Source organism: Perognathus longimembris, chromosome 26, assembly GCF_023159225.1.
Source record: "Perognathus longimembris pacificus isolate PPM17 chromosome 26, ASM2315922v1, whole genome shotgun sequence".
In the NCBI taxonomy this organism is placed as follows: Eukaryota; Metazoa; Chordata; class Mammalia; order Rodentia; family Heteromyidae; genus Perognathus; species Perognathus longimembris.
Genome location: NC_063186.1, coordinates 10803838 through 10826204, shown reverse-complemented (window position 1 = coordinate 10826204; position 22367 = coordinate 10803838). Strand labels below are relative to the sequence as shown.

The following is a 22367-nucleotide window of genomic DNA, read 5'->3' as shown; positions in this document are numbered from 1 at the left end:
TGTATGGTGGTTTCCTGTGCGGGATGGCTTCCTCCGTCTTCCTCTGCCGGGACAAGTTGTGTCCTCACCTGGAGCTCGGCGTGGTGCACGCGTGCAGCCGCGGTGGCCACCTGGTCCTCTAGATCAGCCAGCTCCGTCTCGTTGGTGTTGCTATGGATACCGCGAGCGGCGTCCTCCAGCTCGCTTAGCTGACCCTCCAGGCCATACACAGTCCCTGCGGCCAGGTACACCTGTTGGGAGAGATCCGAGGATCCTGGTTCAAAGCCAGCCTGGGCAGGAAAGTCCTTGAGACTCTTGTCTCCAAGGAACCACCGGGAGACCGGAAGTGGTGCCATATATAGTTCAAAGCGGCCTTGAGTGAAAGAGCTCAGGGACAGCGGCCAGGTCCTGAGTTCAAGTCCCACAACCAACAACAACAACAAAAAAGGGAGGGGGGAGACTGAGAGACAGATCTGTGCTGGGCTTAACATTGGGAGGGGATAAAGGATGGGAACCCCCACTTATAAATGTCCTCCATGATTCCATGGTAGTGAGATCTTGCTACCTCTCTTATTGTCAAATACAAAAGCAATTGTGACTATGTAATGCGTATTACATAACACTAGCTGTAGACATTGTAGTGACTTATGAAAACCAAAAGGAAAATGAGTATCAAGAAGAAAACAAAGCAGCTGGGTACCAGCGGCTCATGCTTGTCATCTTAGCTACTCAGGAGGCTGAGATCTGGAGGATCGTGGTTCAAAGCCAGCCTGGGGCAGAAAGGAAGGCCTTGAGACTTATTTCCAATGAACCACCAGAAAACCAGAAATGGAGCTGTGGCTCAGATTGGTCGAGTGCTAGCTAGCTTTGAGCACAAAAATCTCAGGGGCAGTGGTCAGGCCCTGAGTTCAAGTCCCAGGACTAGCAAAAAAAAAAAAAGAATCTCACTGACTTACTTTCCTTCCTGCCAGGGCTGGCTTTGAACCTGCAACCTTCTAGGTCTCAGCCTCCTGAGTAGCTGGGATGACAGGCGTGAGCTAGGGCGCCTGGCTGGATTGCTGTTGTTTTTTTGACACTACACTTGTTAAGAAACCGTGTGTGTGTGTATGTATGCACACGCGTGCACTGGGAAGGCCAAGAGAGCGAGCACTGTGGAAAGAGCCCAGCCTCTGCTTCTTCCTGGTGCCCATTCGCCTTGGACAGGGGCCCATCTCCACCCCACCCCCACCCCCTCTTACATTGCCCTCCAGGGAAGTCAGCTGTCGGTCTAGGCTCTCCTGGTCGGTGCCGAGGGGAAAGGCTCCCCGCTCGGCCTGCGGAGCGGGCGGTGGGCGCGGCCCGGGCCCCGCGGGCCCCTCGGACTCGGCTAGGAACTCCTCCGTGGCGTTGATGACACGGAGCACTTCTGTGGAGATGTTGCAGAGAGAGACAGCAGAATACTTCTGTGCGGCCCGAGCGACAGGAGGGGACAGAAGACAAGAGCCGCACATTAACCGGGACACGCAGGTTTCCACAGGGTCCCGGCGAGGGGCGCGCGCACGCACGCACGCACGGACAGACACACAGACACACACACACACACACACACAGACAGACACACAGACATTTAAACAGGCGATCTGCATCTGACTGATGGATGTTCTGACTCCAAGTGCAAAAAACATGCGAGTGAAAGGCTACTAAGCCCCACACTGCTCCTGCTTGTAAAGCCGGCACTGGGGGGGGCTTGAACTCGGGGCCGGGGGCACAGGGGCTTTCCTGCCTGAGCCGGCCTCTAGCTGCGATCCTCCGATCTCAGCCTCCGGCGTGGCTAGGATGACAGGCGCTGGCCCAGGCTGCGTGCTGGGAGCCCGGCTCCCAGGGGGTGACGTGACTGCTTCTGCGTGGGCGGAGACGCTCGGCCGTGCCCGTTTGGCCCCGCCCCCGGCTTGGCGAGGACGCTCGGCCCCGCCTCAAGTGTCTGCAAGGGAAGAGGCGCTCGGCCCCGCCCCCTGAGTCTGCGTGGGCGCTCGGCCCCGCCCCCTACATCCGCCTGGGCCCTCGGCTGCCCCTGTGTCTGAGTGGGCGGAGCTCGGCCCCGCCCCCGGCCCCGCCCCCCGGCCCGGGGACTCGGGTGGGCGGGGCCGGCTCACCTGCTGCAGCACCGTGGACAGCAGCTGCAGCTCGGCGCGCACCGCCAAGGCGTCCGGGCGATCCTAGGGCAGGGGGAAGAGGCCGTGACCAACTCCTGGCTGGCGGGCAGCTGGGCTGGGGGAGGGGGGGACGCTGGGGGAAGGGGGGAACCACCCCCCACCCCGGGGCCCATCCCGCTCGTGCCCCAGCCCCACGCGAGGCCGAAGCCACTCCCGGGGCAATGCCATCTTATCATAGGATGATGTGCCAGAGCAACTGTAATCTTATGATTATATCATAATATAACATGCCATAAAACTATACTCTTGTTATAGCCTAACATTTATGCTTACTACATAATAATATACTCTACCATTACAATTATACTTATTTTTATATATTATGCCATAACAATTTTAAACTTACTAGTATCTAATATATTATGCCATAATTATAATCTTAGCATATGTTATACCGTAACAATGATGATTTTATCATTATATATTTACAATCCTGCATTCTATCACAAAAGTGTACACACTGCATAAAATATTATAATATGCTATATCATATAATATATAATACGGCATGTTTACTATAACATAGCTATTATGATATAACATACATAGTATTACAATCACAAAAAATAAAAAAATAAAGGGTCTCACGGACTTTCCTGTTCTGGCTTGCTTTGTTTGCCAGTCCTGGGCCTTGAACTCAGGGCCTGAGCACTGTCCCTGGCTTCTTTTTTACTCAAGGCTAGCACTCTGCCACTTGAGCCACAGCGCCACTTCTGGCCATTTTCTGTTATATGTGGTGCTGAGGAATCGAACCCAGGGCTTCATGTATTCGAGGCGAGCACTCTACCACTAGGGCCATATTCCCAGTCCCTGCTCTGGCTGGCTTTGAACCGCAATCCTCTAGGTCTCCTCCTGAGGAGCTGGGATGACAGGCCGTGGGCTGTGGGTGCTGGGCTCCAGCACGTGTTTGTAATAAACAAGAGCGCTTTCCCCAGCACGGGTCTGCAGTCACCCTACCTTCTTCGGCTCCTCCTGGGCGCGCTGGGGGTCCCCATCGGGGGGCAGACTTTCCTTCGGGTCCTCGGCCTCCTGCTCGTCCCCGGATGACGTCTCCTTCTCGCTCATTCTCCTGGCGAGCTCGTGCAGTCTGCTTCTGGCCGGGAGGCGCTGGGGATCGGCCTCTGGGGAGTCCTGGGACACCTGCAGGGGAGGCAGACGCGGGAGACCCAGTACCCTCTGCGCGTGCGGGTGCGGATCCGGCGCCTCCTCGGGCTCGCTGCTGTCCGACGTCTGCCCTCGGGGGGCCCGCGGGTTGGAGTTCACGTCCAGCTCTCCCTGGGGGCGCGCCGGGCTCTGGGGGGCCTTCCTCCGCGGCCAGGGCGGCCTGGCCCGGCGCCCCGCCTCCCGGGAAGAGCCGGCCGAGGAGCTCTCCGAGTCCGAGTCAACCGCGGGGGGGCCCGGGGGCGGGGGGAGCCCCGCGGCCGGGGAGCCGGGCTGGGGCGGCCCGCTGGGCTTCGGGTACGGCTTGCTCGAGGCGTCACCCCAGTCCAAGTCCTCCTCGCTGTCGGAGGCCGCCATCTCCTCGTAGACGGAGGGGACGCTGGATGCCGCCTCCAGGGCCCGCAGCGACCCGCCCTTGGGGGTGACGAGCCGGCGGGCGCGGGGCGGGGGGCCCCCGGCCACGGCCACCCAGTTCCCGTCGGAGCTCTGCAGGACCTGGGCCGCGCCTGCTGGGGAGGGAGAGCGAGGGGGGGGAAGAGAGGACACCCGCTGGCGACGGCCACCCCGCAAAGCCGGGCTGGGGGGGGGGGAGGGTGTCAGCGGGAGAGGGTGGCGGCGCACGCTACGGGACTGAACGATCAGGCCTCGAGTTCAAGACCCAGGTCCGGCACAAAGCGCGCACCCACCTACCGGCTCCGTCGAGGCCGTCCAGGCTCCTCCAGCTGGGCCAGGTGGGCGGGGCCCCCGGGGGCGGGGCGCCGGCGCCCGGCGGGCCCGACGCGGCCTCCCCGCGGGCCAATGAGAACGCAGACTGGGACCGCTGCGGGAGGAGGGAGGGGCGGGGTGAGGCCCCTGGGGACCGGACCTGGGGAAGGGAGCCGCTCGCCCATTGGCTGGCGCTCTGGCCCCGCCCCCGACCCCAGGGCCAATCAGCTCCCAGCTGGGCCACGCCCACCCGCCCTTAGCCTCCACCACCGCCTTCCTCCCGTGTGTGTGTGTGTGTGTGTGTGTGTGTGTGTGTGTGTGTGTCAGGAGCGGTGGGAAAGCGCTATCTTTGAGTGGATCAAGCTCAGGGCCAGCGCTCGGACCCCGAGTTCAAGCCCCAGGACCAACGCGCGCACACACACACACACAGGGGAAAAAGCTGAGGGGCAGGTGTGCATCTAGCCACACGCGCACGTGTGTTGCGGTGAGCACAAGGCCCAGCAGAGGGCGGCAAAATGAAGCCTTTCCTCGCCAGCTGTTCCAGGCTCCCGGCTTCGGGTAGAACAAACAGGTCATCTTTTCTTCCCCACCTGCAATCTTAGGCTCTTCCTTTCTCTTCTTCCTCAGAAGAAGTAAGGGTGGAAGCATCTAGAAGAGCCTGACCCAGCGAGCTTGTGGGTCCGGGAATGTAAGAATTTAGTGATACACACCCACGACTGTCCTAAAGACATTTTAAAAACTGTGTTGGTCTTGGGACTTGAACTCAGGGCCTGGTCATTATCTCCTCCCCCTTCCTTTTTTTTTTGCCAGTCCTGGGGCTTGAACTCAGGGCCTGAGCACTGTTCGTGAGCTTCTTCTTGTTCAAGGCTAGCACTCTGCCACTTTGAGCCACAGCGCCATTTCTGGTTTTCTGTGGTACACTTGACCCGCTAGTTCTCAGCCTACTGAGTAGCTGGGGTGATGTGAGCCTCAGGCATTTGGCTGGAAGTCAAGGCTTCCACAGTGAAGCCACGGAGATCCTTGTCTGTGCCAGCCAGTGAGTGGCCCATGGTCTGTCCGGTGTCCCAGGGTATGACAGACTGCGGGTGCCCATAGCTCACTGGAACCCCGATTCCTGGCTGGACACGCTCTGCGGGCTGTACCCCACGGGCTTTCTGCCACTGGCGCTCTGATGGGGAGGGAGGGGGGCGTGGCTTAGGCGGGTGGGCGCCGGCCAATGGGCCAAAGCCTCAGGTGGCAGGGGCAGTTCTGGTCTGGGACCAAACCAAAAGCAAAGGGTCTGACGGCTCAGTCGGGCTGGGGATGGGAAATTTGAGATCTCCAGCCCCTCCCCGCCCAGGAGTGTCGGAGACTCACCTCGAGAGGGGCAGGCCCCTGGTGTCCTCTTGGGGCGGCGGGACCCCCCTTGTCTGGGGCCTTGGCACTGCCGCTGGGGGACGGGGGCCATTCTGCTTCATCTTCTTCTTGCTTGTGACTTTTGCTCTTCTGTCTCCGTATGATCTGGGGGTGCGGGGGGGGGGGGATGAGGCTGGATGAGGGGAGCACACACACGATCATGTCCCCCCCCTTGCCTCCCCAGGCCCTTACCTTCTGCAGGATGGTGCTGGCCAGCTCCTCGGTCAGCTCCTCCCTGTGGCCCCGCAGGTAACTCGCCTCGTTCTGCTTGTCCTGGGAAGGGGAAGGGGAAGGAGGAAAGGAAATGGGCATCGAGGACTATGAAAACCTCCTGCAGAAACCGGAAACCGCGACAGGGAGAGGGGGGCGTGGCTCTAGTCAGAAGCACCTCCCACTGGACCCAACGAGCCTCCACCTGGGAGCGAGCCCAACCAAGCAGGAAAAGGCCCTTATCAACCAGGAAGTGGATTCTGTCAGGAATAGAGCCCTCCTAGAGAGGAAGTCCTACCAGGGAGGAAGTTGGTCCTACCAGGAAATGAGCCCAGTCAAGGGGCAGGCCCCACTAGGAAGTCCTACAGGAAACCGATCCTACCAAAAATGAGGCCCTACCAGGAAGTGGATCGACCCAAGAAGGGGGCCCTAAAGGGTTAGGCGGGCCTACCAAGCTGTCCCCGTGAGCTTCCGCTTTGGAAATGGCTTCCTCGATGGCCTCTTCCGCCACGCGCAGGGCCACGGCCAGGGCGTCCATCATGTTGTGTCCTGGGCAGGAAGATATCACACGGCACGCTGCACGAGGCAGCCGCACGCTCGCGTGCTCTGGGCTCCCGGGCTCCGCTGGGAAGCGCCAGGCTGCTTGTGGCAACACCCAGGTCCCTTGTCCCCCCTGCTCACCACACTCGGGCCTCCCCCACATCCTTTGAACCCCAGACCCCACGTCCACACACTGCTGTTTTGTGGTTTTTTTGTTGTTGGTCCGGGGACTTGAACTCGGGGCCTGGGCGCTGTCCCTGAGCTCTTTTCCTCAAGGCTAGTGCTCTACCACTTTGAGCCACAGCACCACTTCTGGGTTTTCTGGTGGTTTCACTGGAGACAAGGGCCTCAAAGACTTTCCTGCCCTGCCTGGCCTCGCGAACTGCGATCTTCCAGATCTGAGCCTCCTGAGCAGCTAGGATTAAAGGCGTGAGCCACCAGCTCCTGGCTAGACACCTGCATTGCACTTAGGAGAATTTCTATCATTCTCCCCTTTCGTTTGTTCTTTCAGAATATGGCTCTGAGAGGACTGAGTTACTTGCCATCAAATTCCCCCAATTCCAGCCTCCTGTTTGCTATTTATAATCTTCTAGTTTCCTATTACTTAACACATGCAAATCTCTCGTAAGCTGCTGAAAATCCTCGGTGGAGTGAAGACAGGGTGTTAACGATATCAACTCATTAATGGAGCGATCACATCATTAAAACAGCTCAGGCATCTTGTATTCCCACAGACACAAACTGTGGACAGAAAGTGAGAGCTGACAACATTTTACAAATCAGAGTTGAGGGGGGTCTGGGGGGCGGGGCTCAGGAGAGCAACGGCCAATGAGCAAACGCTGGGTCTCAGACCAAAAATAATAATAATAATAATAATAATAATAATAATAATAAAGGAGTCTAAGCTAGCTAGCTAATCAGTATGTTTCAGGCCTAGCTATGACTGTCAGAATAGAACTACATGGGGCCCTAGGTTCTATGCACTGCACACTACAGCGTAATTGACTATTTTTTTTAAACCAATTTTCCAATAAGCAGACCTCTAAAAATCTAAGTTGTTATCACACCAAATGCTTCCTGGAGAAATCATTCAGTCTCTCATGCAGTGTGTGTGTGTGTGTGAGTGCATGGGACTTGAACTCAGGGCCTAGGCCTTAGCTTTTTCTGCTTAAGGCTGACGCTCTTACCATTTGAGCCACATCTCCATTTCCAGCTTTTTTTTAATTTGGCTGCTTAATTAGAGATAAGAGTGTCAGGGACTTTCCTGCCCTGGGTAGCTTTGAACCATGAACCAGACAAATCAGTTTTCTGAGTAGCTGAGATTACAGGTGTGAGAGCCAATGGTGCCCAACTTATGAATGTTTTTTTTTGGGGGGGGCGAGACAGTCCTGGGACTTGAACTCAGGGCCTGAGCACTGTCCCTGAGCTTCTTTTGCTCAAGGCTAGCACTCTACCACTTGAGCCACAGCGCCACTTCCAGCCCTTTCTGTGTATGTGGTGCTGAGGAGTCGAACCCAGGGCTTCATGCATGCAAGGCGAGCACTCTACCACGAAGCCACATACCCAGCCCCTGTATTTTTTTTTCAATTGGTAACATACATTATCTGTACAAAATAATAGATTTCACTGTGATCTTTTCTTTTCTTCTTTTTTTTTTTTTGGTGCCCGTATGGGGCCTCCTACTCTCAGTTGGCTTTTTACTCAAGGATGGTACCCGACTACATGAGCCACACATTCAATTCTGGTTAGTTGGAGATAAGAGTCTCCCAGGCTCTTCGACCTAAACTGGCTTTGCCCCAGGATCCTTGGCTTTCTGCCTTCTGAGTTGTGGAGATGACAGGCAGCTCATGCTGTGGTAGTCATAGCTAGCCTGCTTTGGCGATGGGTTTGTCCAAATGGAAACAATGAGACTCGTGGAGTCTAATTCACAGCAATAGCCAGGTGCTGGCAGCTCACGCCGGTCACCCAAGCTAGACAGAGGCTGAGATCTGAGGATTGTGGTTCAAAGCCAGCCTGGGCAGGAAAGTCTCTGAGACTCTGATCTCCAATGAACCGGAGAAAAGTGGTAGAGTGCTAGACTTGAGCTGAAGAGCTCGAGGACAGTGCCCAGGCCCTGAGTCCAAGCCCCAGGACTGACTAAAATGTAAAAGGGAATGTAACAAGCAGACGATGCAGTCTATCGGACAATGTTTTCCTAGCAGCTGTGATCTTGTAAGCACACTTACCTTCCGATTGCTGGTAGAAAGTTGAGTCACTGCCGGAAATGCTCCCTTCATTCTCCAGACTGGACTCAAGTAAGCTTCCTCCTACAAGGTGACAGGGACAGACAAACAGATAGACAGAGATATCAACTGATATCCTACCATGATCCAAGGTCTTTTGTGCCAGGTACCTGTGGCTCTCAACTGTCATCCTAGCTACTCAGGAGGCTGAGATCTGAGGATGAGGCTGAGAGCCAGCCCTGGCAGGAAAGTCTGTGAGACTCTTGTTTGTTTGTTTTTAGTCAGTCCTGGGCTTGAACTCAGGGCCTGAGCTCTGTCCCTGAACTCTTGGTCAAGGCTAGCACTCTACCACTTCGAGCCACAGCTCCACTGCCGGTTTTCTGGTGGTTCATTGGAGATAAATGAGTCTCATGGACATTTCTGCTTGGGCTGGCTTGGAACTGTGATCGTTAGATCTCAGCCTCCTGAGTAGCTGGGATGACAGACATGAGCCACCGGCACCCAGCAGCTAAAAAGACAATTCTGATGGCAATTACAAAATACCCTCATGTTTCTGTGTTTTAATCCATCCATCCCATTTTCCACCTTATCTAAAAGGCTGGTGTATTTTTAGATTAAGACACAAGCCAACGACTAGGGAGAACAGGACAATGTAAAATGATAAAATGGTGATGGGGAATAAAAGACACCCAATAAGATGGATGAGCTTTTATTTCTTCTGCCCCATTTCTTCTGGGCAAAAAAAAAAAAATTTACTTGTGTCAGCAGGGTGATGAAAAACACCTGCTGTTCATGTTCTGCGAATGTTGCGAACGTTTTCTTTCTGCCAGCTGTTCCAATCAAACCCCAGAAAACACTTCTAGTCCTCATTAGTTTGGTTGTCTTAAGTATAATCACTCTGCATGATTAAGGAGAAACCGGAGTTCTATTTGGGAGACTCTCATCTCCAATGAACCAGCAAAAAGCCAGAAGCGCAAGTGTGGCTCAAGTGGTAGAGCACCAGCCTTAAGACAGAAAGTTCAAGCCCCAGGACAGGAACCACAATAATAAATGGTGTCAAGTGGATTTGCCCATTAGGCTTCCAGCCCTTGCAAGAATAGAAGAAGAAGAAGAAGGAAAAAAGGGAAAAGGAAATACAACAATAACAACAACAAAACTCCAGCTGCAGAGCTGTTCTTTGTTTCTTACAACCCAATAAAAAATGACTTTCCAAAGTCTTAGCAGGGGCGGCGGAGCAAAAATTCTTTTACTTTGGGGGGGGATCCAAAATGAAAACACCCACAATCGGCAGAGATATTCTGGTCCTTCTAACTCCCACTGTAGAGGAATGCTTGAAGCCAAGAGGCAAAACTAAACACAAAACCAGGCACGGGCGGCTCCTGCCTGTCATCCCAGCTACTCAGGAGGCTGAGATCTAGAGGATCGCAGTTCAAAGCCAACCCTGGGTAGACCAAGCTAAGTCACTCTTATTGCCCATGAACCAGCAGAAAGCTGGAAGTGGAGGTGTGGCTCAAGTGGGAGAGAGCTATCATTGAGTGAAAAAGCTCTAAGACAGTATGCCCAGACCCTGGGTTCAAGCCCCAAGAGCAACACACACACACACACACACACACACACACACACACACACACACACAGAGTAAAACCAATCCAAACACTTCAAAGAGACTCTGGTATCTATTCTACTCATGGGCATCTGATATTTATGAGAAAAAAAAAACAACTATTTTGGGGGTGACTGGGCCCCAGAGAGCCTCTGAGCCAGGTCTCCTACCGTAACAGCCCCGCTACCTGTCCCACGAGGGACCCCAGGCAACAGGGCCACCGTACCTATAAGGTCAAAGCAGGAGCCGGTCTCCAGCCGGTGTTTCCGGTACAGGTTCTTCAGGACCTTGGCGCTGCCGAAGCGCTTGAACCGAGTCTTGACGTTGTTGTAGAACCATTCCAGAGACTGAGCCCGCAGGAGCCTGGGACAGGGGAGACAGATGACAGAAAATCAGCACGGCTCAGTACTTCATTATCATCCCAGTTATTCAGGAGGCCGAGATCGGAGGATCGCAAGTCAAGGTCAGCCCAAGGAAGGAGGGTAGGTGGATGTCCATGAGGTGCTCACCTCCAGTGAACCAACAAAAACCAAAGAGCTGAGAGTGGAGCCGTGTCTCAAGAGCCCCACCAGCCTTGAGTGAAAAGGCCAACGGGAGAGTGCAAAGTCCTCGAGTTCAATCCTTGCACAATGCTGTAGTAGAGTTATTTCTCAGCCCTTTGAATCTGGGCTAGCTTTGTACCTTGCTCTAACTAAAGCAGTAGAAATGAGGTTCACTTTGTGTGTGTGTGTACTGGTTCTGGGGGCTTGAACTCAGGGCCTGAGCACTGTCCCTGAGCTGCTTTTGCTCAAGGCTAGCGCGCTACCACTTGAGCCACAGCGCCACTTCCAGCTTTTTCTGTGTATGTGGTGCTGAGGAATCGAACCCAGGGCTTCATGCATGCTAGGCGAGCACTCTACCACTGAGCCACCTTCCCAGCCCTGGCTGCCCTGGCTGTTTGCTACAAAAGATCCTATTCAGCCTCTTCAGATCACTGGGAAACAGTATTGGGTCTGTGGAGCTTGGAGCACAGGTTATCACTGTACACAACGTCCTCTCCGCAGGGACTACTTCAATCTGGAAGCTAAACAGCAACTCTGTACCAAGTACTGTGTTCGTTAATCCTCTGCCCGCCTTACGGAGACAGGAAATGGCAACACACAGACCCACATCAACTGGGCGCTGTGGTTCTTGCCTGTCATCCTAGCTACTCAGGAGGCTGAGATCGGGAGGACTGAGGTTCAAAGCCGGCCCTAGGGCAGGAAAGTCCTTTGAGGCTCTCATCTCCAAGGTATCACCAGAAAACCGGAAGTGGCGCTGTGGCTCAGCGCTTGAGTTGAAAGTGCTCAGGGATGGTACCCAGACCCGGAGTTCGAGTCCCAGGACCAAGAAAAAAAAAAAAGAAACCAAAGGGAAGGATGGCTCATGAGAGGGATGGAGATGTGTGGGTACACTTGCCGGGCTTGCTGGCAGACGCCGCACAGCCAGGCCTTCTCGTGCTTGTGGTAGAGGCTGCAGTTTCTGCACACGTTGAACCTGCAGTCCCCGCAGAGGCGCTTGGGGTTGACCAGGAAGGTGAAGGGCGCACAGCAGCGCATGCAGCAGTGAGCCACGAACTGCGGGTGCTTCGACAGGATGCTGCACTTGCTGCCTTCCTCCTCTAGCTTCTGCTTCATCTCACTGTGGAGAGAGGGGCGGGGGGAGGCAGGTGGTGAGGAGAAGCCGGATCCCCTGAGTACCCCACATTCTGACTCTGGTTCCCTCCTCCCCCTCCCCCCCAAAAAACTTGGAAAAACCAAGTTCTTTTTATTCCCAATACTGGATGGGTGCACTTGAGGTGTGCCTCCAGTCCGACATTTTGCTGGTTCCATTGACGATGGGAGTGTCTGGGATTGGTCTACGCAGGCTGACTTTGAGCTGTGACCCTCCGGATCTCATCCTTCTAAGTAGCTACAGTTCTAGAAGGTGAGCCATTGGCGCTTGACTTCAGAGAGAGCAACTCCACCGGGGCGCCGCTGGCTCAGGCCTGTCACCCTAGCTGCTCAGGGGGCGGCGATGTGAAGACAGCAGTTCAAAGCCAACGTGGGCGGGAACATCTGGGAGACTCTTAGCTCCAATGAGCCAGCAAAAAGCTGGAAGTGGGGTTGTGGCTCACAGTGGTAGAGCGCTAGCCTTGAACGAAACAGCTCAGGGACAGAGCCCAGGCCCTGAGTTCAAGCCCCAGGACCAACACACACACACGCACACACACACACACACACACACACACACACACACACACACACACACACACTCTTCATCCTCAGATCTCAGCCTCCTGAGTAGCCGGGATTACAGGCGTGAACTCACCACTCCTAGATTGCCAGTCCTTGCCTATTCCAGGGCTGGGCCACCAGCCCCAAACCAGCAAAGACGCTTGCCTTTTACTTCTAAATAGAAGATAAGTATAGGTTAGAAATTAAAATGAGTCCCTCCTCCACCGGCACATTTGCATGCCATTTGCATATGCTAATATATGCCAGGCAGCTCTGTCTAGAGTGAGTCCTGGATTTCTTATCTCGTGGTGGCGACTACAGAAATAGATGCTTTGGCCCTACAGGGTTTTTTCTTCCCTTGGCTCCGTTCACTGATGCGGATCTGACCTTGAGGGAAAATTTCCATCTCCCTTGGAGAAATGGAGCTGTCATCACTGTGCAGATATGTTGGCAACACTAGAAGGTTCCATACACTCGCCCTCTGGGGGGGGGAAAGGGGTGGGAAGGAAGAGGAGGAGGAGAAAGAGGAAAAGGGCGGGGGGGGGGGAAGGGGGAGCGAAAGGAGGTGAGGAGCGGGGAGAAGGAAGAGGAGGAGGAGGAGGAACATGGGTAGGAGCACCTTCCTGACACTTAAAAAGCATTGCTCTGGGATTCTGTCCACATGTGCTTATCCATCTGGGAGATTCAGCAGCCATCCCGCTGGGGATCCATTTTGTGCTCAGTCAACTCTGACCACAGTCAGCCTCACCTGAGGTCTTAAGGACAGTCACCAAACACCCTAACCTATCCTCGGTGTTTCTCACAAGCTCTTAAGGACAGTCACCAAACACCCTAACCTATCCACGGTGTTCCTCACGCCTCAGAGGAGCGGTGGGGAGATCTGAGGGTCCCATTCAGCCCAGGCAGGGATGTCTTGAGAGTCTTTTCTCCAATGAACCAGCAAAAAGCAGCCAGAGGAGCTGTGACTTAAGCAGTAGAGCACCAGCCTTGAGGGAGAGCAACTTAAAAAGGCTCTGAGTTCAAGCGCCAGTAAGGGCATACATGTGTGTGTAGCCACACATGCGCACACACACACACACACACTCCAATTCCCTAGTACTAGCAAGTCAATGTTGATTTTATATGGTTTGGTGCAAGAGATGGAGGATCAGGAGTTGCTTTTTACATCATCCTAAGAAAGTTTTTTTTTTTCTTTTGCCAGTCCCGGGGCTTGAACTCAGGGCCTGGGCACTATCTCTGAGCTTCTTTTTGCTCAAGGCTAGCATTCTACCTCTTAAGCCACAGCGCCACTTCTGGCTTTTTCTGTGTATATGGTACTGAGGAATCGAACCCAAGGCTTCCTGCATGCCAGGCACATTCCCAAACCTGGGTTTAGATGCTTTAAAAAAGTATATTCATTGCCTGGAGCTGGGGGCTCACGCCTGTCTTCCCAGCTACTCAGGAGGCTGGGATCTGAGGATCTTGATTAGAAGCCCAGCCTGGGCAGCAAAGTCTGTGAGAGATTCCTACCTCCAGTTATCCCGCCAAAAGGCAGAAGTGGAGATGTGGCTCAAGGGGTAAAGTGCCAGCCTTGAGTGGAAAAGACAAGCAAAAGTGTGAGGCCCCGAGTTCAAGTCACAGTACCAACACACACACACACACACACACACACACACACCTATTTGCAAATACAGTGTCATTTCTCATTTTAAAAGAAAAAAAAAGCACGCCGAATTAACATATCAATTAATATGCAATTATTAAAGTAAATAATAATTATTTCCATATTAAATAATTTGCATGCTGGGAAAGGAGATATGAACAAATACTTAATCCTCAGAACTCTGGATAGGAACATAAACTGTCAAAAAATTACCTTAAAGACGGAGCCAGAGTTGCTGCTAATCATGATTGCTATGGCAGGAGAAAATTTCGGGGTGAATTTCTGTGTTTGTGCCAATTGTCTTTGTGAGTCATTCAATCTCACTCCAGTGAATATAGGGTATTATAAAATGTAATTGTACTGTTCTCACGTAGCCAATATTGTTATTATTATTATTTTTGGTAGCTAATGCTCACAGAAGTAGAGATACCCAAATACTTTGCCTTGAGATGATTCATGCTTAGGCATAGCAAAGACATGTAGCTGTCAGTTATCTTTTTTTTCTTTTTTCCCCTCCATTTCTTTTTCCCCTCCAGTTCTGGAGCTTGAACTCAGGGCCAGGCGCTGTCCCTGAGCTTCTTTTGCTCAAGGTTAGTGCTCTACCGCTTGAGCCACAGTACCACTTCCGGATTTCTGGTGGTTCACTGGAGATAGGAGTCTCATGGCCTTGCCTGCCCAGGCTGGCTTTGAACCATGATCCTCAGATCTCAGCCTCCTGAGTAGCTAGGATGACAGGCGTGAGCCACCGATGCCCCATGTAATAGGATTCTTTAACTGGCTTTATGATCAAGAGATGGCATATCCATCATCTATAGGCAGAAACAGAATGAACCATGGGCCATACTTTTGTCCTGATGTTACCCACAACCAGGACCCTGATGTCTGTAGCAGGCAAGTGGGCTTGTCATAAAGAATGAGGAGAGTATTCCATTCATCAGCAGTGGGCAAAGTGGGCGCTAGTGCCTCATGCCTGTCATCCCAGCTACATGGGAGGCTGAGACCTGAGGATCATGGTTCAAAGCCAGCCCAGAAAGAAAACTCCATGAGACTCTTATCTCCAATGAACCGCTAGAAAACGGTGTGTGTGGGGGTGCTGTGGATTAAAATGGCAGAGTGCTAGCCTTGAGTACAAAAGCTCAGGGATGGCATTCAGGCTGTGTTCAAGCCCAAGACCAAAACACACACACACACACACACACACACACACACACACACACACACGTCTGGGAAGAAACACGGCTCATTTCCACTTGGACACAATGTTCTGAGATGTTTTTCCATCTTTGTGTTTTAAACTCGATTTCCTTCCAGAATTCCACTGGCGCAGGAATAAACACTTGGAATTCCAACATGGAGTGGAGGAAGTGTCTGTCTGCTCAGATTGCAGTGAGAAAAGGAAACTGCCAGGGGCTAAGAGATTGCCAAGTACCCTGGCACGGGGCTGGGCGTTAAAACAGCAGCAGCAATCGGGTGACACCTCCCCTCCCTCCGCAGGACACTGCCTGCTGTTTGCACAGACACACCTCCTGGAAAGGAAGGGGAGGGACTTCAGAAGCAAGACAAGTGTACAACCCCTTCCTACAAGATGCAAGCATGTAAAAGCAGCCCTGGCTGGGCCCCGGTTGCTCACGCCTGTCATCCCGGCTAGTCAGGAGGCTGAGATCTGAGGATCGCGGTTCAAAGCCAGACCGGACAGGGAAGTCCATGAGACTCTTGTGTTTAATCAGTGACTCTGAAAAAGGCAGAGGTGGCGCTGTGGCTCAAGTGGTAGAGCGCTAGCGTTGAGCACAAAGAAGCTCAGGGACAGCACCCAGGTCCTGAGTTCAAGGCCCAGGACCGACCAAAATAAGTAAGTAAGTAGGTAGGTAAATAAAAAGTCTCCTCCTTTGGTTTCACTGTGTGTGAATGACTACAGATCTATATAATTTATCATGTCCCTAGCTTCTGCACAGGAAAGAGAACATGCCGCCGTTTGTCTCTCTGAGCTTGGCTGACCTCACTTCACATGATTTGTTCTAGTTCTATCCATTTCCCTGCAAATGACATTACATTATCCTTTCTAATGGCTGTGTAAAATTCCATTGTGTGCAGGTATCACTTTTTTCTTTTTTTGGATCCACTCATCTGTCGTAGGGCATGTGGGCTGTTTCCGTATCTGGCTGTTGTGAACAGTACTGCAATGCATATGGTTGTGTAGGTGTCTTTATCCTATCCTGTTGTGATGCCCAGGATTGGTATGGCTGCTGTCCAGCGTGTACTACTTTACCTCCCCACCAACAGTGCAGGAGGGTTCCTTCTTCCTCAGATCCCTGCCAACATGTGTTGCTAGAATTCACGATGTTGGCCAATCTATCTGGGCGAGCTGGAATCGCAGGGTTGCTTCGATGTGCATTTCCTCTATGGCCAGGGGTGCTGAGCATTTATTTCCTCATGTGTTCCTTTGCCATTCTTACGTCTCCTTCTGAGAAGTCTCTCCCTAGGGTCGTTGCCCATTTAGTGTACAAAGCTTTTCTAAGAATAGCGAGAACCTGGAGAACTCTTGGCCCTAGGAATCAACCTCTAATGAAGATTGATTTCATAGAGCACTGTGGAACTGCACTTCTAATTTGAAGAAAAGTCCGTCCAGCACTTTCCTCCATTGTATGGACAGTAAAAGGAACTTTTGATGAGGAAGTTCAGGAAACATTAAGGAAGAAAGAATTCCAATGTGGGGCGCTGGTGGCTCGCACCTGTCATGCTAGTTGTTGAGGCAAGGCGGGATCTGAGGATCACGCTTCGAAGCCAGCATGAGCAGGACAGTCTGTGAGACTCTTCTCTCCAATGAACAAACAAAATGCCGGAAGTGGAGCTGTGATTCAAGGGGTACAGTGCCAGCCTCAAGCAAGTAAGCCAAGAGAAATGGAGGGGCCCTGAGTTCAAGGCTCAGTACTGATACTAAACAAATGAAGGAATGAATAAATAAAAGTTGCTGGGCTCTGGTGGCTCAGGCCAGTCATCCTCACTAATCAGGAGGCTGAGATTTGAGGATTTGGGTTCGAAGCCCGCTCTGGCAGCCAAATCTGACTCTTATTTCCAACGAACCACCAAAAAGCTGGAAGTGGAGGTGGGTCAAGTGGTAGAGCACCAGCCTTGAGTGAAAAAAGCGAAGAGACAACACTCAGGCCCTGAGTTCAAGCCCTAGTACTGGCATCCATATGAAAATAATAATAATACTAATAACAACAACAACAACATTGTTTCTAGCAGGTGGTGTGTAGTGGTCATGTTTCTATCTTCTATTCCTTCTGCACATGAGAATGAAGGAAAACTGGGGTGACATGGCCCCCTTTTATTATTCTGACGTTAACTTGACCCTGACTTTTTTTTTTTTTTTTTTTTGCCATTCCTGGGGCTTGAACTTAGGGTCTGAGCACTGTCCCTGGCTTCTTTTTGATCTAGGCTAGTGCTCTACCACTTGAGCCACAGCGCCACTTCCGGCTTTTTCTGTGTATGTGGTGCTGAGGAATTGAACCCAGGGCTTCGTGCATGCCAGGCAAGCACTCTACCACTAAGCCACCTTCCCAGCCCCTTGACCCTGACTTTCTATTCTGCCTCTCTGGGGAAGAATTTCTCATAGCTAACCCCAGGACCCGGCTCTGTTTGCTTCCTTCATGATAAGCAGAGAGCCTCTGCCAAAGAAGCTCAGCACAGGGTGTGCCCTCCAGGATCCTGGCCACAGGCTGGGCTGGGTGTGTGTAAATTTCAGATACACCAAACACAGAATGCACACACACACACACACACACACAGACACAGGGTGGGGCTCTGACCCACCCTCCGCAAACCAATGCCACGAGTCACTGAAGCCTAGGGAGGTTTGATTTTACACTGCCAGGCCCAGGGAGGAAAAAGCTAAGGTGCCAGTCAGTCCTGTGCTAAATAAAGCAGAAAGAGAGGGTAAGGCCATGAGTTCAAGCCCCAGTCCCAACACAAAAGGGAGGAAAGAGGAGAAAGAGGAAGAGAGAGAAAAAAAGAGGAAGGAAAGAAAGAAGGAAGAAAGGAAAGGAGGAAGAGGGAGGGAGGGAGGGGAAGAAGATGACAAGAAAAACTCTCTTGGTGTCACTGTGCAAATGTCACCATTGGGGAGTTCTAGTAAGTGCCAGGCATAGTTTAGCAGCTCACCGATCTCTACCTATGTTCCTTTTAAAAAAATATTTTATTTTATTTATTTATTTTTGCCAGTCCTGGGCCTTGGACTGAGCACTGTCCCTGGCTTCCTTTTGCTCAAGGCTAGCACTCTACCACTTGAGCCACAGCGCCACTTCTGCCCATTTTCTATATCTGTGGTGCTGGGGAATCAAACCCAGGGCTTCATGTATACGAGGCAAGCACTCTACCACTAGGCCATATTCCCAGCCCCTCTACCTATGTTCCTGTGACTCACTAATTCCTATTAGCAGATGGCTGGGTGCGTATCCAGCTCTTATGAGATTCTTTCCTGAGTTCACGTCTCAGTTTGGCTCATGCACACAGGCCAAGTGTAAAGAAAGGCTGCAATGTCCACCATGACAGTGCCACGTCACCGTCAGAGACACTGACCAATCAGAGGCGAAGCAGAGGCCAGGGTCCAAACCCCGATCCAGAGGCATCAACCCAGGCTGTGGAGATGGACATGCGCTAGGATGTGCGCAACGGTCCTTCCCAAAGGAAGGGCTCTGCCTGGCACTGGTGGCTCCCGCCTGTCATACCAGCTACTCAGGAGGCTGAGATCTGGAGGATCCCAGTTCAAGGCCAGCCCAGGCAAGAAAGTCTTATCTCCACTGAATCACACACACACACACACACACACACACACACACACACACACACACACAGAAGTGGTGCTGGGGCTCAAGTGGTAGAGTGCTAGCCTGAGCAAAAAGAAGCTCAGGGACAATATCCAGGCTCTGAGTTCAAGTCCTAGGACTGGCATCAAAAAGAAGCAGCAGCAGAACAAGAAGAGGAAGCAGAAGCAGGAGGAGAAGGAGGAAGAGGAGGAGAAGGAGGAGGAGGAGAAGGAGGAGGAAGAGGAGGAGGAGGAGGAGGAGGAGGAGGAGGAGGAGGAGGAGGAGGAGGAGGAGGAGGAGGAGGAGGAGGAGGAGGAGGAGGAGGGAAGGAAGAAGGAAGCAGCGGCAGCAGCCATATTTGTGTACCTGACTTTAAATATCCCTGGCTGGGAAACAAATCTTTGGCACAGACACAGTGAAAACAATCGCGGCCGATGATGCCAAGCAATGGGCTCAAGACCAAGTAAGGACAAGAAAACAAAGGCGAAGTCCAGTGTAAATGACCTTTTCTAAATCTGTGGGTGACTTCAGTACAACTGCCTGTTCTCCAACAGTGAAAGACAGCAGCCAGGCAAAGCAAGCAGCCGTGTCTCATAGAAAGAAACCCCATGTTCTGCATCCTGACAGTTCGCTCTGACCTCGTTCCAGGCCCTTGGGAGAAAGCTGCCATTCTCCATGCTTTATCGGCTGTGCAGAGATAAGCCTGCTTGCTTGACCAGCCAGGCACCCGGCGGCTCACGCTTGTCATCTCAGCTCCTCAGGAGGCTGAGATCTGGAGGATCGTGGTTCGAAGCCAACCCAGGGAGGAAGGTCTGTGAGACCTTCCAAGGTACCTCCAGGAAACCGGAAGTGGCTCGGTGGCTCAAGTGGCGGAGGGCTCAGGGACAGTGTGCCCAGGCTGAGTTCAAGCCCCAGGACTGAGGGGGAGTGGAGAGGCAGAGGGAACAATGATCCTTTCTTTAAAAAAAGCTAACCATGAAGCGGGGTGACCCTTTGCGACTCCTCAGGACCCACATCATCCTAAAACGGGCTGGAGTTATGACTGCCACTGCAGAAAAGCATCCTTGAAGAAGGGCTAGTGGAAGGGTCACCGCTTTCTTTCAAGTCTGGGGTTCTCTGCATAGCATCCTGCCAAACAAAGCGTGGCCAGCGATCTGAGCCGTGAAGGTCAGGCCAAGAATTAAAGAGCCATGAAAGCTTGATCGAGGCCCTGTGACATTTGCAAAGGAACAACAAACAAGGCCAAGAGCCACAACGGGATGGAGGGGAAAATGGGGGAGCTGGCTGAACCAGTGGGGCAAGTGCTCCACTGTTTGGGGCTCCAGGAAGAGCGCTGGGCCGGTGGCCCACGCCAAGCGTCCACACATGCGGGGCATGCGCAGTTCCTCCAAGAAGCTGTGAGGTTAATGGGCGCTGGTGACTCATGTCTGACATCCAAGCTACGCAGGGGGGCTGGGATCTGGAGGATCACGGTTCGAAGCCAGCATGGGCAGGAAAGTCCATCAGACTTTTATCTCCAATGAACTACCCAAAAAGAGAGCCAAAAGTGGAGCTGTGGCTCAAGAGCTAGCCTTGAACAACAGCTCAGGGTCAGTGCCCAGATCCTGAGTTCAAGCTCCAGGCCTGATACACACGCACACACACGCATGCATGCAGTCATGAAGTTACTTATTCTAACAACATCAAGGCAATCCTACTTTTCAGCTGCAGAAGACAGGAATCAGGGCTTTGTGAATTCATTTGATCAATTTCCATGTCCCCAAACCAAAGTACAGGAAGAACAAAGGCATTCTTCCTTTTTGATATGGGAACCTGTTGAGAAATTACGTTTGCATCATCAAACTGTCCTTTGTTTGAAACAAACATGAATCCTCAATGGAGGGTGAGAGATCACTCACTCATTTTACTCGGGCTGTATGTTCTTCCTACTTTGAACACAAGCCATTGATCTCTCGGGGCAATTTCTGTATCACAAGAGCGTTCTAATGATTAACAAATAGTAAGAGGAGGACTGGGAATGTGGCTCAGGGGTAGCGTGCTCGCCTAGCAAGCATGAAGCCCTGGGTTCGATTCCTCAGCACCACATACACAGAAAAAACCAGAAGTGGCGCTGTGGCTCAAGTGATAGAGTGCTAGCCTTGAGCAAAAAGAAACTCAGGGACAACACCCACGCCCTGAGTTCAAGCCCCAAGACCAACATTGAAAGAAACAACAAAAAAAAATAGATCTCAAGAACACAAACCTTCCTTAACCTAAACACATGCCCATCACTGCAGGCTGAGCTTGAGCCAGGCCGGAAGTGTTCCCCCATTCCCTCTGGCCCCTCCCTTCCTCCCCCTGGCCCAGCCAGTCCTTCAAGGCCTGCGCACATGATTGGTTGAGCCGCATAAAATAACCAACCAGTCACAGACAGGAGAGCCAGTTTCATGGACTGTAGCCCTGGCTCCCTGGCTGACTGGGTATTAAAGAACTCTGGGAACCACTGGAAGCCATCCAGGGGCTGAATCCACGAGGCTGGCATATATTCAGCGAGACATTTTTTAACAGGCGCAGCTATCTCATTAGACTGAATTTTGCCAACAATGGGCGATGCAATTAATAGTCCTTTCTAAAAGCCCTTCTGACATTGTGCCCGACATTGTAAAATCATAGGTTATAAATGGTGATTCTAGATGTGTGTGTGTGTGTGTGTGTGTGTGTGTGTGTGTGTCCCGTACTGGGGCTTGAACTGAAGGCCTGGGCACTGTCCTTGAGCTTTGGTGCTCAAGGCTGGTGCTCTTACCACTTGAGCCACAGCCACCTTTGTGGCTTTTTTCACCAGGTTAGCTTCAGACTAGGACTCTCAGATCTCAGCCTGCTGAGTAGCTAGGATGACAGGCCTGAGCCACCAGTGCCTGACATGGCTGAATTTTCCTTCTTTCTTTTTTAAATATATATATATATATATTTATTTTTTTTTACATTTATTTATTTATTTATTTTTGCTAGTCCTAGGGCTTGAACTTAGGGCCTGGGCGCTGTCCCTGAGCTTCTTTTTGCTCAAGGCTAGCACTCTACCACTTGAGCCACAGCGCCACTTCTGGCTTTTTCTGTGTATGTGGTACTGAGGAATCGAACCCAGGACTTCATGGATGCTAGGCGAGCACTCTACCATGAGCCACCTTCCCAGCCCCCAATTTTCCCAAGTCAGATCTATAGAGCATTTTTCCTGTCCTTGGGTCGGGGTCTTGTTTCAGAAGTTTGTCCTTGTCCGTGGCTCTTTAGTTCTTTGGTGGTGTTTGCGAATAGGAAAAGTAAATCCAGGCAGGGGCTGTGTTCACAGCCCATATCTTTACCACACTCTCCACCCATTTTACAACCCATACCTACTCAAGGTGGCCCAGCCCGGGAGCAAACCCAGACAGGGTGTCAATCCACAAACCCATGTGGGAACCTGGTGGACTGCTGGAAAGCCACTCCATCTTGCAAGGCCATGTGGCCAAAAGGGAATTTTAGGGCGCCTGTCTCTCCCCCCATGCAGCACGGAGGCCTCTCACCTCAGCCGCTCCTCCTCCTTCTTCCGCAGGTTGAAGTCTCTCTGAACCACCTGGAGAACATGGTCGGTCTCGTCATCCGTCAGCGCGGACAGGTCCAGTTTCCTTCCCATGACTTGTGAACACGAGGGCGGGACTGGCAAACC

General features: G+C 52.4%; 2 protein-coding genes across 2 annotated transcripts in view; both read right to left on the bottom strand.

Annotated features, from left to right (window-relative positions):
* The window catches only part of Eif1b (eukaryotic translation initiation factor 1B), a 23189-nt gene extending 13159 nt beyond the window's left edge, over window positions 1–10030 (bottom strand). The window contains exon 1 of the mRNA XM_048334757.1: window positions 10016–10030. The gene's annotated coding sequence lies outside the window, so the exon portion shown is untranslated. The remainder of the gene's footprint in view (window positions 1–10015) is intronic.
* LOC125342366 (myosin VIIA and Rab interacting protein) overlaps window positions 1–22367 on the bottom strand; it is a 27551-nt gene extending 5184 nt beyond the window's left edge. The window contains exons 1-12 of the mRNA XM_048334487.1: window positions 22225–22367; window positions 11445–11666; window positions 10234–10370; window positions 8408–8488; window positions 6094–6191; window positions 5625–5705; window positions 5394–5537; window positions 4023–4152; window positions 3129–3838; window positions 2112–2174; window positions 1218–1421; window positions 69–230 (exon numbers count right to left, since the gene is read on the bottom strand). Coding sequence (XP_048190444.1) covers window positions 69–230; window positions 1218–1421; window positions 2112–2174; window positions 3129–3838; window positions 4023–4152; window positions 5394–5537; window positions 5625–5705; window positions 6094–6191; window positions 8408–8488; window positions 10234–10370; window positions 11445–11666; window positions 22225–22334 — 2142 coding nt within the window. The 5' untranslated portion in view covers window positions 22335–22367. The remainder of the gene's footprint in view (window positions 1–68; window positions 231–1217; window positions 1422–2111; window positions 2175–3128; window positions 3839–4022; window positions 4153–5393; window positions 5538–5624; window positions 5706–6093; window positions 6192–8407; window positions 8489–10233; window positions 10371–11444; window positions 11667–22224) is intronic.